Raw genomic sequence first — 16,209 nt, 5'->3', positions numbered from 1 at the left:
AACCATTTGCAAAACTCAATTTAATAACTGCTTATTTGATTTGTGTTTAGCCTTCTTAAGTAATGCTCATGTCAACAGACACCTTTGTTTCCTTGTCGCAGGTGACTGGTTAAATATATAGCAACAGCCGTCAAGCAGCTTTCAAATTGCTATTACCTACCAACTACTGAACTACCCATGTTTCTATTCATATATTTTTCCAAGCACATTCACTTTTGGTTATTTTTCAGTTGTGCGATAGTTGCTTAATACAGCAATTTTTCTTCAACAATGAACAGTTTTTTTCCTCTTAAAATAACCTTAATTTTTTCAACTTCAGTGACAGAATCCAATCTGATGTCCCATTGAAAATGCCACGAGAAACAAGCTAATGATCCAATATTAGAAGCAAGATACCCAAGACAGTTTTTACAGCTATTTCAGGCTTAGAATGCTCCTAAATATTTTTGCCTTCACTGATATCCACATGAATCGTATCTACAATCACCTGACAACCTCAGTGTTGATAAAAATCTCATGAGTAAAAGCCATTTTCCCTACATTATTTGATTTTCAATATAATTTTCTCCACCTACTACTATCAAATCTGATTTTATATATATATTTATGTGAATGTTTGAAAGAGAAAAATTGAAAAGAACTGCATTTACCATTCCATGTACCATTCATAGTTTTCTCTGAACCCTTTGCCTCTCTTAGAAATTAAACATGCTAGTAAATATTACACAAGTTAATTCTTGATATATTTCAGAACACTAAAGAGTGTTTTCATTTTGCAAAAATTTAGACTTTTTTTCATTTTTTAATAAACCTTTTTTTTTTTTTCTTCCATTTATATTATTAGAAATCCCCAACCAGGCCTTTAATTTAAATTTATTTATTTATTTATTTATTTATTTATTTATTTATTTATTTATTTATTTATTTAAATGCCTAAATGCCTTACAAGGTAAAATCCATGGTGAAATCACATTGTTTTTTTTTTAGAAATGTAATATATACATTAAGGTGGATATACAATCTTGTATTGTAACTCAACATTCTCAGAATAATTTTAATATGGCACATATCTCTGGATAGCCATGGCTACATTCAACAAAATGTTTGGGGTAAATCAACACTATACAGGTCAGTAAAACCAAGAAGTGAAGAATCAATTGAATTAGTAAAAACATATTCAAATGAAAACGTTTAGTTGTCCTATTATTTGATAAGTTATGAAAGTTCATTTCACTGTGTCAAGAATTTTTGGACTGTGCTGTATTGCGGAGCTCCAACGAGTTTTTCTTTATGGGTAATTACAGGTAGTAGTTAGCTGCCATCTAGTGGTTGAAACCCTCGTGTACATTGCTTTTATGCTGCTTTTTCACAAGACCACAAATACGGCCATGACGACAGTATTTGGCAATTGAAATACAAACGGAGTTGCCCCTTAACAATCTGATTTTATGAAAATCTACCTTGAAAAAGTGGAACATAAAGAAAAGCTCATCATCCTCAGCTGAATTATTTTAATATAATGCTATGAAAACGATCAAAGGTAAAGGTGAACTTTCTTATGGTACCTGAACTGCTTTCGAAAATCAAATAACACTGAGGTTTTAATAACTTTAACTGAGGCAAGGATTTTTTATTTTTTTTACTGCTTTGCTTTCATAGCTGAAAGATTCAATTTCTCCTAAGTTAGAAATCCCTTAAACCTTCTTGTTTGATGAGGAAAAAGATATGACTAAGGTTTTAAGCTGTAAATAATGTCATCTTGCTGTCCGACAGGCCTTTTATGGTGAAAGATGGCACTGCTTAAAGAATTTAACTACCATGTGGCATGTCCTAGTGTAATTCCTTGTTCTGCTTTATGCAGGACATTAGTTCTCCAGGCTCTGCTTGCCTATTTCATGCTGTGCTAGGAAAATAAAAATTTAAAAGAAAAAAAAAAAAAAAGATAGCACAAATACTGAGTATATAAATAGACAGATATATATCAAAGATATATATCAATATGTAGAATAAATTAATTAACCTTCTGTTTCCCAAGATACACAGGATGTTTGGGTCTTATTTATTAATTACATTATTTTTATTATATATAATATACTACTATATATTATACTGTATATGCTATTATATTAATATATTAAATGATTAATTAAAATATAAAGGTAAAAAAATAATTAATTTTAAAAGCTACACATTAAGAGACGGCATTCTGGGGACAGAAAATTTTAGTTCAAATAACCATGCAAGTAATTTGTTTTCCATTTTAATGAGCTACAGAATCTGACAGCTTCGCTGCCCTTTTCTACTACCAGTTATTTGGACATTGTGCCCATTATTTTCCGTCAGAGTAAGGTATGGATCAAGGGCAAAAATACTCATGTTCTTCATGTGTTCCTCACATTCTTCAAGTGTCCCCAGCACTGCTCAGATGCTCACAATATCCCATGCAGTGCAGACTAAAGACAGTGATAAATTCTCAACATGTAAGTTAAGACTGGGAGAGAAACAAGGTCCAGATTAATTGGAAGACGGAGATACAGCTGAAACAAAGGGAGTGTTTCTCGAAGAAGCAAGGAAAATCTATAGTTCTTGCCCTTGAAAAAGAAGATCAGGGTTTGTTTTTAAACCCAGCCTGAGGACAAGCTAGCAGCCATTAAAGAGCATGTGGTTTCAAACATATCTAGTTGAATAAAGTGCCAGAAACCCTACATCTTCAAGGCACATGATAGAGCAGAGGCTGCCACCTGCCACATTAGAAATCATAGCAAAAGGCTGGAAAAGGTATTGTCCCTTTGAACAGGTGGAAGGAAATAGAAAACCAAAGAGGAAACCAAAAGAAGTGCATACCTGCTTACACCTAAGTCCAAGAAGTCCTATAAAAATGTTGGGGAAAACTGAAATATGGTGTCTGAATGAAGACATCGCTATAATAGCACTAGAAACTCAGAATTAGGGAGGTATCACTGGTACATTGCACCATACCTCTAGGTATTTATGATACAGAAAAGATGAAAAAGCCTCCACCGGTGTAAAAGAGCTCCGTGTTGAAACAATTTAACAAGGCAACCAACCAGAGCCTAACAGAGTGAAGTTTCAGTAGTCACAAATAAAACAGACATAGTGTAGGATATTGGTGACAGGTTGATTAGGAAGGAATTATTGACTGTGACATGCTAGCAGTGATCAGAGACAAGCCTGTGGCAGGGAACAGTATCAGCAGGAAACCTCAGGGGGTCTCCACATACACTAGGGAAATACCATCATGCTACTTCAAAACGAGGAACCACTGAAAAAAAAAGGTAAAGAGAAGCAGTCAAAAGAATAAAATGCTTGTAGACAGCAGGCAAAGTATTTAAGAACAGTGGAAATGCAGAGCAACTGCACAGCTTCTACCAGAAACACTTGAGGAAGCATTAGCAAGCCAACATAGATAAATGATAAAGTAAAAGCAAGAAAGCATACTCCAAAAAGCTGGAGTATGATATAAAGAAAACCCATGTGAATTAAAGTCTGGAAACTTAAAGGAAAATGCAATGAGGCAAGGTGAAGCAATGTGAACAACACCTAATAACAGATACTGAAACCTGAACTTTGACTTGGATCCTGACTTAATTCTTCAAATTTGCTTCATCAGGAGTTGATACTTGGATGAGAAATGCACCAGGTAAATAACCATAAAAATATACAAAGTGCTGATAATGAAGTTAATTTCATAGTGCATCACAGAAGCAGGAAACTTCTGATAGTCTTTAAAAATAAAAAAATAAATAAATACAAAGTATTGCTGGAAGGCAATATAACATTACTAGGTTTCTATTGTATTTTTGATGCAATTCAATATTTCCTTCAAAGAAACCTCCCACACTCCTACTTAAATAGCAACACTTTGTGTCTGTACAATGATATAAGTTGATAAAAAGAGAAAGAGGCAAAGAAAGAAATAAAAGGAAAAAAAAATCAATGGTAAGTAATGATTTAGATGTTTAGTCACCCTAAAATTCTAAAGGAAAGTAAATCCAAAAGAGCAGAACTACTTAAAGCGACATGCAATTTGCGTCAATATCAAGAGGACTAGACGTTGGCTTATAAAATGTACATGTTCAGGGTCACAAAGCTTGATGAGAAAAAAAAAATGAGAAAGACAGACGAGGTAAAATGGCAGAAATTATAATGAAGAGAATTAAGGGCCAGGTAATTAAATTAATTTCCCAAGAAAAAGTCAACAAGGTTTTTGTAAAAGAGAGAAACACTCATCAGGATCTGCTGAGGTTCACTGAAGGGGCTAATAAGAATTTGTGTAAAGAAGATTGATCTAAATGACCTGGATTTGCAAAAAGCTTTCAGAAAGATGCATTGTCAAATGCTTTTAAGAAAAGCATAAGGGAAATGACCCTTTAGCAAAAAAAAAAAAAAAAGAGCTCAACTAAATAGTGGGAAGGAGAGGATACGAACAAAATGAACACTGAGTCATTACAGCAACAGCAGGTCATCAGTGGAGCTCTCCAGGAATCTGCATTGTTCAACATATTCGGGTGGAAGAGGGAAAAGCTGTGAGGATGACAAAGTCTCTGATGAAGCCCAGTTATTCAAGGTAATAAGGATGACCACAAAGAATTACAGAACCTTCCAAGACTGAACAACTATTTGTGAAAGTGACAGATGAAAATTCATTATAGATAAACACAAAAAGAATAATCCTGATTTCATTTGTAAAGTGAATGTCTCTGGTCATTACTGTCATGAAGTCTGTTTCTACCTTTCTAAATAACAGGCTAAGCTAGAGAAAGTAATTATCATCCTAGATAAGGGCTCAGTTACAGGTATGACATCGTGTGAAAGGAAAACCCGGCCCCAATCTGTCAACTCAGGATTAAGATTGTATTTTACTCTTTGCCTTTCCAGTTCTAGCTTTGGCCAGCTGTGCCAAAAAGGAAGCCATGAATGCTCACTGCTTACTAGATACCAAAGAAAAGAACCTTGAGTTTTGTGTTGGTTTGGGTTTGGACAGGGTTTTTTCCTGCTCGATTTCATAAGGCGGGCGCAGCTGCAGTTTGAAACAGTTTAGCTTTGATAAATTCTCCCCGGTAGTTTAAATAAAGAAAAAAATGCAAGTTTCTTTTAGTAAGCCAGCACTATTTTTACCGCAGTAGTCTCCGTATTTCCCTTTTTAAACCCTAAGCAGCACCCTGTGCATCTGAGATGCAGAAGCTTAGATCAACAGCAAGTACAATTTTCAGTAATTCAAGCACTCAAAACCCGACTGCTACTGCCAGAAGAATCATTTGATGAGATCCTAGCCCAAGACAGCTGAAACTGAAAAGTTGACTACATTTAATCATTTATGGATCCATCTCACTGCGTGCAATGCTGTAGTGGAGTTATTTTAGTTATTTTTCTGAGAAGATGACAAGTTAGGAAACAGTGGGGTATAAGGATAGTAGGGTAGAATGATTATTCTAGCTTGGATGAATGTATATTCTTCTTTTCATAGAAGGCTGAAATCTGGTATGGTCTGAGAATATCCTATACGTTCCATAGCACTGAGATGAATGTTAGGCCATCTTCAAGGTGAAACCTTACTTGTCCAAAACAATACAGCATAAGGTATATCCTGTGTCTAGTGGCATCTGCACGTATCCGCTTCTGTTCAGAAACAAATTTTACAGCAATGACCACAGAATTTGTTACAGGGCTGCCAACAGCCACCTGTGTCTCAAGGAAAGAACGATTTAAGCTGCCATGTCATAGGTACAAGCATATCAAATAAAAGTATGACAAATTAAGCTGCCTGAGCAACCACAACCTTGCATTGCATTACTGATCATTAAATTTGGTTTCCAGTTCCAAAGCCTATGTTTGAAGAAGTCTGGTAGCCAGACCTAACTATTGTTTTCCTCTTACCTCTAGCTCCAGGATAAAATGATTTTCAATGAAGGATAGAATGAAATTCTGTGATTCTGTGATTCTGTGAAATAGATTTACATAAGATTTAGAAGAGACTTGCTCACACTTCAATATAAACAGCTCCTGCAATAGAAGAGTTACACAATGTCCCATAAATAATGTAAGTGAAAAGCAGCAGTGGCAGAGAGAGATTCTATTGATAGCAAAAGGCAAACACTGGACAGTATTTCCACAAAAATCACCATGGGGCTAGAAATGGCGCCTCAAAGTCATGAAATCATGACAGTATCGGTCTCAATGCAAAACTTCATCCTGAAGTTCTCCAGCCTACCTAGCTTGAATGGATTTCTTTTTCCTTGTGACCACCAGTTAAGCCTGCATTCAACAAAGGTCTAGAACTCACCCCAAATTTTGCATCTGTTCCTTACATTTGTATGGATGGAACAGCCTATCATACAAGGTTTGCTGGTTGTTTAGCATTTCATGAGAAGGCATTTCTTTCTCTTCTCCATGCTAGAGGGGAAAAAGAGCTGTGGGGTCCTCATTCTCTCATTCCCACATTTCTGAAGTGGAACTGCAGGCCTCCAGCATAAAATGGGCATCCAAATCCATAGTCTCTTTTATGGAAGAGGATCCAAAACTTTCACTTTGCTTTCTTTGCTTTTTTTTTTGAAGAGTTCTTAAGGATTACTTCCCTTGAAGGTGACATCTACCAATTAACAATTCAGTCCTAAAAAACTTTCAAGCTACCATAGATCACCTTTCAAATACAAATGCAGCGGTATCTATTTTCCTCTTCTTATAAGCACCCACCATTTCACCTCAATCACAGCAAAATTTCTTAGAAGTCTATGTAAAAAAAATAAAAATAAAAATAAAAATAAAAATAAAAATAAAAATAAAAATAAAAATAAAAATAAAAATAAAAATAAAAATAAAAATAAAAATAAAAATAAAAATAAAAGGAGATAATAGAAGATTCAGGTAGATTTTGGTCAGAAAAATTTCTAACAAATAGAAGTTGTCTATGTATGTGTATGTGTATACACATATTTACACACTTATATACATCTATATCTATTAACATATACATATGTTTATATGTATAAATAGCTCACAGCTTCCTATACAGAGACGACACTGTGATACCATCTGCAGTGAAAGTACAAATGATAGTATTCAGTAGCTGTTGCCTAGCATTAAACAATTAAAAGATTCACTTTTCAAGCTGTTGCATGGCAAACAAAGCATCACTGTAATAACAGTTCATGGACTAATTAACTTGTTGCTCACTTAACCTTTGAAATAAAGTTGTTTTTCTTCCCTGCAGGCCCCAACAGGAAGCTAAGGTAGGGTGTTCTTACTCGTTAACTTGGCAGCATGTTTTGAATTGAGCATTTTTATAATTAAATCAGAACTGCTATGATATTAAGTCATGCATTTGAAAAGCAAACTCTAAACTCAAGAGATTCATGCTCATGCAACTCCATATTTCATTAATTGGTGATAATATATACCTCGGATGTTCAAAGACCAGTTCTTAGAAGATTTCACTGGTGTATTAGGCGTAGTTCAGCTTAGAACCACTGCCAGCAGGGCAGGCTAAATGTCTTTTTTCCTTTCTGCACTACCAAAAGGGAATCTCTCCTGGGGTCAGACTGCATATTAACCAATTAACCCACACTGAATAAATTCTGAAGTTTAATTTTTCAGCTCTAGTTGCATACGGAATCTTGCTTTTGCTTAGTATGATTACCACTTCCTTTACAATGTAATGACCAAGCCACCTATGGGCATATAACTCTACAAATTGATAGGGAAATATTAGTTATAACATAAACTGATTTGAATACTCTCAAATCCCTGTGAGATCTAAGTTATAAAAATACTTAATGTTTGACCTCCTTTCCAGTTGCCTATAGAACGTTTTGGAGTTGTTATCAAATTGCAGTTAGGTCCCCTTCCCAAGGGAAAAAATCCTAACTCTTACAGCTATAATATGCTGTACTGCAGCTATGCTACCAAGAACTTCAAAGGTTCTCCCACCAGCCTGATTTCACACTGAGCAAATCAACAATTCCTACAGATCACTATGCATACTTTGCAGTAAAAAGGCAGTCAACGTCCTTGTTGACTCCTAAGAAAGGGATTCCCTTTTCTGTTTCTCAAAAGGCCTAAAATTATGTATGCTTTTCATACAAGCAATTATGCCTACGCAGATGAATACTTGCATTACCAGAATACAAGATTCAAAGAGCAACACTGAAAGTGTGTCAGACAGCCATCAAATATGTGTTTTTTTTATAACAGGCTTGGGTTGTTTTTCCTTTCCACAACTGGGATTAAATAGTCTGTTCAACCCATACAGGATTCCAAGTCCTTCACGTGTTATTTTACTACCTCACTGAGTCACCTTGTTATCTTAGCAGTAGCTATCTCCAGAGGAGGAAAAAATAAAACATTATTGAAACAACAAAGCACCTGACTCTGCCTTACTGTTTGCTATCTATGCAGCTACTAAAAGCTGCTAAATCAAAATTCTGCAACATGGCAATACCCGAGATAGATCACTATTTCTTTGAAACATCTCTAAGAAACTTGTCAGCAGTCACAACAAAGATCACAAGTCCTGGAACAGATAATACAGGGAGTGTGGAGGATACAATTCCTATCTTCATTGTCCTGCAAGGTTTCTCTTTTGTAGACAAAGGGAAGATGCATCCATTCATCTGGATTTCAAAGTCAACAGAATAGCACTTTTAATAAATTCATCTCTGGTAATTAGCTAGCTGTAAAAAGGCTGCATATTCACATATACTTTCTATTGCATTTTGAGTGTTTTTATTTGCTGCTTGAGTCCCCAGACTTTGGCCATTTTCATTAGATACAGAGCTTCCACACATACTTTACTGCAGTTTGCTTATCTCTCTTGATGGAGGAAGGAGCAATCTGCCTACTTAGCTCACTACAGACAAACCAGTAGTAAGCGTGATACATCATCTCTCATCAGACTGCATGTTCTGTATTACAGCCATCCATTCATTCATCATTTTTATATTGAAAATATAATCTTACTATTAAAACAGCAAAGCCTCAAAAAGTCAAGGCAAGTATTTCCAAGTCAGGAGGAATTTAAGATAGCTTTTAATTGGTTATAAATATTCTCTTTGTTCCATGTTCACAAGTCTAGATGTAACATTAATATTCAAGTTTACAACTATCCAGCATGTCTAAGGGGGAATGACAGAGTTGAAACCCAAACACTGAATTCCTGTGTTCATCAAGAGGTCTCAGTAGAGTCAGCATAACCTTTGCATCAAGCTCTAAGGGCATGCAACTACCTTACAGTCCTTGAGGATTCCTACTTGAGGAAGGGATGAAAGTTAGGTTTATTTTAACTACTGTAATAAGAGTTCCACAATAAGAAGAACACTTCAATGCTGAATGAACCTATCAGTAATCTATAGAGCAGCAATACTACACTAGTTACTCCATGGTGACAAAATTTATGTTGAGAACTACTGTACTAGAATGACGGTCACCTACAGCTATAACTAAACTTGAGTTTTAAGTTTCCAAAACAAATTCCTAATAGACATGCTCACTATCTTCCAAGTTGAATACTAAGCATGTATCTTAGGTTCTTCACTGAGAGGATTGCTGTGCACTGGAGCAGGCTCCCCAGGGATGTAGTCATGGCACCAAGCCTGTCGGAGTTTAAGAAGTGTTTGGACTGTACACTTAGTCACATAGTCTGAATTTCTGAGTAGACCTGTGTGGTGCCAGGAGTCAGACTCAATGATCTTTACGGGTCCCTGCCAACTCAGGATATTCTATGATTCTATCAGCATCAGCCAAAGCTGTATTATCAACATTCCTTTACGCTGATGTTGCTTTTTGTAGTTCTTGAGTTATACTATTGACTATACTATTCAATTCTTTTGAAAGCTTTTCCTTCAGGTCTTGTTTGCTGTATGTCATGGCTATCTAGATTTATGCAGATTAGAACTGTACTCCATCGAGATGTCTGCTCCACGTACATTTGTTAATGCTAGCTTCTTCATCCTTCTCCCCGACAGTAACAGCTTTACCAGGTTGACAGTGGGAAGGAAGGATTGCTACATTATACAGCAGCTGAAATATGTCTCTATTCCTAATCCAATTCAAGCATGCTTCGTTCTGCAGGAACCTCCTTTAGATGTGCTGTTTATCACCATTTCTCTGTACAAATTCACTTTCTCTTGCTATGCAAGTTATCCTGCAGACAGGTTAGCACAGTATCACAAAAGTACTAAGTACATTCTTATCCTTCCTACAGTTAAAACCTCAGCTTCTCAATCAGCACAACACCAGAAGATGTAATACTTTATTTCCAAAGAATGTTTTGTCTCATGCCATGTGGGGTCAACAATTCAATGCTAACAGCTGCTGTTTGTGTATATTTTCTAGAAAGCCATAAAACATTCCCTTTTTGCCACCTGCAGAATTTCAGTATATTAAATGAAGTATTTAGTTTCAAGAAAAGAAAATAATAATTTTTTATTGCAAAGAATTGCTAATTTTCTGTGTAGCATGTAGTGTTAAGTCAAGTGGTGTTTCTATTCTATTTGCTTCATGTCTGGAGATAACATTCCCTCCAGCAGGCTGTAAACAGGCCAGATCAGCCTGAACAACCGTGCCTTACAGAAATGTTGCTTTTACTTTTTCATTTTCAAGAGCTATCCACGGAGATCATACGTCATCTGTACAGCCAAGAGCTCAACAACTTATTTGTTTTGGGTCGCATCTCTGCTCAACAACTTTTTAACCATCTTACAGTCTAAAACAGCCACCTTTTGTAGCACTGAGAGTCTGAGAAAGGGTCTCCAACTCTTAACCATTGGATCACTTGTAATCATTTCTCTCTTTCATTAAGGCAGCACCATGTCTAATAAACATAGGGAATTCCTGAAGACAAGCTTCTGAAGCTAAAACATCTTCATTTTAGGCAAATTAGACAAGAAAATATAGATTTGGTAAAAAATAAAACTTTTTTGCTAAAGTTATCACTACAAAGACAAAAAAAAAAATTGAATAGGTTTGCAATATACACATGATAAATAGAACTAACTTTCAGATTGTTGTCTTTCAGTTTGGGAGAATACCTTCCTTTACTGATGCAGCTTATCAAGACATAATTGATGTACATTTGCCAGATTAGTGTGGCAAGCTGGACAAATTTACCATGGGTGATTTATCTCTCTGTGTGGTAATACATACTTTCACAGGTGTTAATTGCTTTCTACAAGCTGCTTTGATACCCTTCTAAATGAAGACAGTGACATAGTGGTTCATATTTTGTTCTACTGCTTTTCATTAATTTTACCTGGAAGGGAATTCAGCAGCAGAAGCTTTAAAGATTCATGTCTGTTTTTTTTGCTAATATGCATATCATGTAAGATAATAAATCAATAAATAAAGCTTAATTGTACTAACTTGGGATGCTTGTGAGAAGTTTGGTATTAATAACAAAATAGCGAATAGCTTGTTTTCCGTGGAATTACCAGCCTTGTCACTAAAAAGCTCACCTCTTGCCTGGTTATCAATGGCAACCAGACAAGACCACTCGGTTCTGGCCCAGCAAGTCGTTCCATGGTCTAAGTCAATGTTAGACTTAGTTGCCAGCACTTGAAACTCACCTGGATGCACACAGAAGCAAGTAAAAGCATTCCAGCAGTGGAATTTTTACATCCCTTTTAATAAGCAATAGTAACATTTTGATGATTTTGATTACTTGTGCAGAATTCAGGGTTTTTCCCCACACGTGCTTAGCACTTCTGTACTGCAATCAAAGGCTATTACAGTCATTCACACACAGCTAAACTAAATTGATCTAAATCTTTCTAAAACTCCACTCACAGCTGTGCTGAGCTCACAGGAGTAACTCATGGGACCTATGGGTCACAGGAAAATCACATCTTATGCTGGAGATGTGGATGCTAGTTAAGCAGCAATCAGGACACAAATAACCTGTGCACAACATACCCGTACCATTACAGATCTCAAGAAAAAGGTATTTCCACTATACTTTATCAGAAAAGGAAAGCGATTACTGTATTAGAAGCAACACATGCATGAAAACTAATAAATGAATAAAAAAGATTTTTCAATCTGTACATTTGGAGTTCTCCATTTACCACTAAATGAGATTCCATTTAATGCAACTTTTACTTATTAATTTCCCTACAACTTGAAGTTTGGTAAGAATTCACTGAAAGAGAATTGAAACACCTAAGTATATTTAATAAAAGCTACCCAGTTATTTGATGAATAACAAAAAACACCCCCTTAATAAGTTTTAGTAATAGCAGCTATGGCACGAAAAACATACCACACACCAACCAGCCAACATAGCAGTTTTATTCATACCTGTGTTATTGTCGTTGTTTATTTGTTTCATACCTGTTTTGTTGGTGGGTGTTTGTTTTGTTTTTGTTGTTGTTGTTGTTGTTATTGGTGTGTTTTGTTGGTGGTGGTGGTTTTTTGTTTGTTTTTTGAGGGGAGGGGCAGTTGTTTTTTTTTCTCTCCAGAGAAAGCGAAAAATATTAAATAATCATAGCTGGGACCCATCACTGCTCCACCTGGCTCCCAGGGCAAAGCTTTCCCTTTTCTCTCTCTCCTCCCATTGCTTTTTCAAAGAAAAAAAAAAATCACCACTAGAATCAACATATCCCATCAACTAAACATCATGCTAATAAATTCTGATGGGTCTGAACTTCTTGTATGTCTTCTGTCCCTCACTCTAAAAATTTATAGAAAATTAACTGTGTGATGATTCAGTGCAGAGGAGTTTTGTACTTTATGACCTAATTTTTATTAACAAACAATTCATCACACATAAAACTAATTTGTTAAAGGATACAGAAATCTTGTAAACAGAACATCATTTCTTTTTCAAACTCATGATCTTCAGAAACATACATAAGAAATCTTGATTTCCATGCTTTTCATTTTCCTGTCTTAAAATATGCCAAATTAACTTCATAAAAGGCAGAATGGGTGTCATCTTCCCCAAGCTGCAGGTTTACAATGGCTTTGGTACATAAATTATCAGTGACAAAACAGGAACTGCATCCTACCCCCTCTAGCTTCCAGCACCTGGTTGCACACCAGGCTATGCCCTCGTAATACCTTAACATCTGTAGCTTCCACCCTCCACCCAGCATTATCTGTTAATAAAAAATTTTTCCTGTAGTCAAAAATTGATCATTCTTTAAATTTGCTGTGCTCACATGTGCTATGGAAAAACTCAGTATATTTTCTTTTATAAACAGTTATCCAACATGCAGGGTCTCAAGTCACATACTTCATTCATAAAATACCAGCTTCTCCACTGTTCTGAGAAAAGTAAAATCATTTAAGGTACTCTAAAATCAAACAGTAGAATATTCTTCAGCCTGTCTTAACAACACTGTCAAGTTTGTGGGTGCAAGGCTCCAGGACAGGATGGGAATAGCAGGAAAAAAAAATGCCGCAGTATAGAGTAGAAGATACAAAACCATGCAACATCCACAAATGATTTATTCCTTCAGGAATCTGAAGTTTCTAATAATTTTTATACTACATACTAATATACTATTTTTATGGTAATATTTTAGCAAGGTCTTCAGCTTTTCTAGGGGTCCTGAATGCCTCTGACGTCTTTACAGGAAGCAAAGAAAGAAAGACTTCAGCCAAGCAGGAAAGACAGCTCCAGCTATCAACCAAATATGAGTATGAATTGAGTACAAATTTGATGGCAAACCTCTCCTCAAATTATTTTTAGTACAATGAGCAGAGATTTGCAGATATTAAGAGGTGGGGTTTTTTGTCCTGAGGTTGTGAAGGAGTCCCTAAGGACTCCTCTGTAATTTGGCCTGACTTTCTTTACCCTGGAAGATGGAAGCAATGCTAAATGCTACCATCTGCATTTAAACTTTTGGTTCACCATTAATCTGCTGCTCATAGCGTGCTACAATCCACAGCCCAGGATAGCTATTGTTAAACCACTGTCAAGATTACTTCACCCACCTTATTCCAATATAACAGCTTTTGCACTGTTGCATGCCACCAATTAGCAAGTAGATACTTTTTATCTGATCAAAGACATCCAATCATTGCTGGGAAAACATACACAGAGATAAGCAAAGTCAGTAATTTGTCTTTTTCTCACATCCTTCCATCCAGTTTTTCTTTCCAGTTTCCACATGTGAAACCATCTGTCCTTGTGTCTCTACATACATGTCTCAGAAAGACACAAATTATGCAGCCTTCTACCCCTGTTCATTTTGATGTACATTGCTGAATATGGGATTTTTCTTAGGAACAACGTGCCAGGTTATAACTGCTGCAAGGTATATACCTGCATTCAGTGACTTAGTAGAAATTGAATCCATACCCTCTACGGCATTTGGTTTATTTCATTAAGATTTAGGTTAGTTTCCTTAGATTAAGGTTAGTTTCCCATCAGGACAACCCAACACACTCAATGGGTTTAAACATCCACCCTTGTTTTTACCTTTATTTCATTTTATTTCATCAAATCCTTTTTCCCTGTTCACACAATTTTACACCTGGTATTTAGAAATTCTTAGTGTCCTAATTTTGTTTTCCTGGGAAAGTGGAGATACTGGAGAGGCATTACTCACACCCAGTTTTTATTTTACATACATTCATCACACTGGGGAAGCAGTGGGAAAAGCCCACATGGAAAGAAAAATTCTGAATATCTGAAAATTTACAGTAAATATAAAAAGATAAGTAACAATTATGCTGATCTATCTAATAAAAACTCCCATTAAGGGAGGTCACCATGAGCAAAGGAATAACCCAGTTGCTTTCTTGTCCTCACTGCATTGTTCAAGTGTTGAAGGAATCCTCCTTTATTGTGACCTTTCTTCACTCTATCCACCAAAAACACAGGCTGCTAAACTATCAAAAATATCCTACAATTAAAAAGTTACCTCACCTAGTCAGTTTTTAAAGAGAGAGAGAGATCAAGACACACATACTTGCTAATAAAGAGCTCATTTCCAAGCTGCACAAGAGCAGAAGTCTCCAGCCCACCAGCCCATGAAGTCATTAAATATTAAATATAATCTGACTAAACACTAAAAAAAAGTAAAAACTAAAGAATGAGTATTTAATCTCAAAGCCACATATCCATGAGAACAAAAGGAAAAAGAAGCAGTCAGTTTCTCAACTGAATAATGGTATGATAAAAAAAAAAAATTCTTAATAGCTCAGCTCTTTATATTCATAGTTGTACAGAAATTTCAGCTGACTTTTGGACATGTCCTGGAAACTACTCCAATAAGGTATACTTATTTAACATTAAGTGAATCTAATATTTAAAATATATTCCCTTTATCATTAAGGGAATCTAATGGAATCCAACCATCCCTGGGATCTATTTGCTATACACCCTGTCTAGGAAAAAGTAATCAGGTTAACTTCCATGAATAATGGAATTTCTTGCTTTTGTGTTGATTATGATCCCAGCCAAAGCAAACGAAAACACACAGTTTAAAAGAAATTAAAAAAAATATATAATAATAACTTGTGAAAAACCATTTGTGTAGGTAATGCTGTGCTTTGATTCAACCAAGGCGGCAATGAAGCAGTTATCAGAGCAGAGCTGAGAGCAGCAGCTCAGCACACACCACGTTACCCTTCCCACGGTGGCCCTCAAGGGCAGCCTTGGCTGCTCAGACTGCAAGGAGTACTGGAAGGGGCACCTTAGGATTTCCCTACCTCGAGTCTGGTCATGTGCCCCCGTAAATAAAAGGGAAAACAATACAACTACATGTCTTTTGTTTATAAACAGCAAGGATTTCTGAAGTTAATTGCAGAGAAAAATTGCTTCCCATAAAAGCAACAGGCGATGATGTTACCTCCCGTTACCTCCTGTTATCAAAGCGCACAGCTACCTCGGGAAATATAAGCAGATGGACAGTGACTGCTGGGCTGTAGGGAATGAATACCTACCTGCAGAGGAGCTCTTTATGCAGCCACAGAATCATTAGGGTTGGAAAATGATCTAAGATGCTCTGGTCCAACCATCCCCCTACCACCACCATCACCCACTAAACCACGTCCCTAAGCACCACGTCCAACGCCTTGCCCCACAAAAACCTTACGGGGAAAGAAGGAAAAAGCAAACCAGGGACCAAGAAGAGTCAGCCTAAAGCCACCCTTCCCACGAAGCCGCCGCCAAGCCCCCCTCCCCACCTCAGCCCACAGCGGGGCGAGCCCCCGTTCCCCCCGGGTTGCTTTCGCCCCTCGGAGCCT

The 16,209-nt window shown here is 36.5% G+C and overlaps 1 protein-coding gene across 1 annotated transcript in view; it reads right to left on the bottom strand.

The window, feature by feature from the left end:
• The window catches only part of DNAH5 (dynein axonemal heavy chain 5), a 137,267-nt gene extending 125,733 nt beyond the window's left edge, over positions 1 to 11,534 (bottom strand). The window contains exon 1 of the mRNA XM_032181098.1: positions 11,469 to 11,534. Within this exon, the coding sequence (XP_032036989.1) occupies positions 11,469 to 11,534 (66 nt within the window). The remainder of the gene's footprint in view (positions 1 to 11,468) is intronic.
• Between the last annotated feature and the right edge of the window lie 4,675 nt (positions 11,535 to 16,209).

This window comes from Aythya fuligula, chromosome 2, assembly GCF_009819795.1.
Source record: "Aythya fuligula isolate bAytFul2 chromosome 2, bAytFul2.pri, whole genome shotgun sequence".
Lineage (NCBI taxonomy): Eukaryota > Metazoa > Chordata > Aves > Anseriformes > Anatidae > Aythya > Aythya fuligula.
Note: the sequence above shows the minus strand (reverse complement) of the source record. Positions and strands in the feature narration are given on the sequence as shown.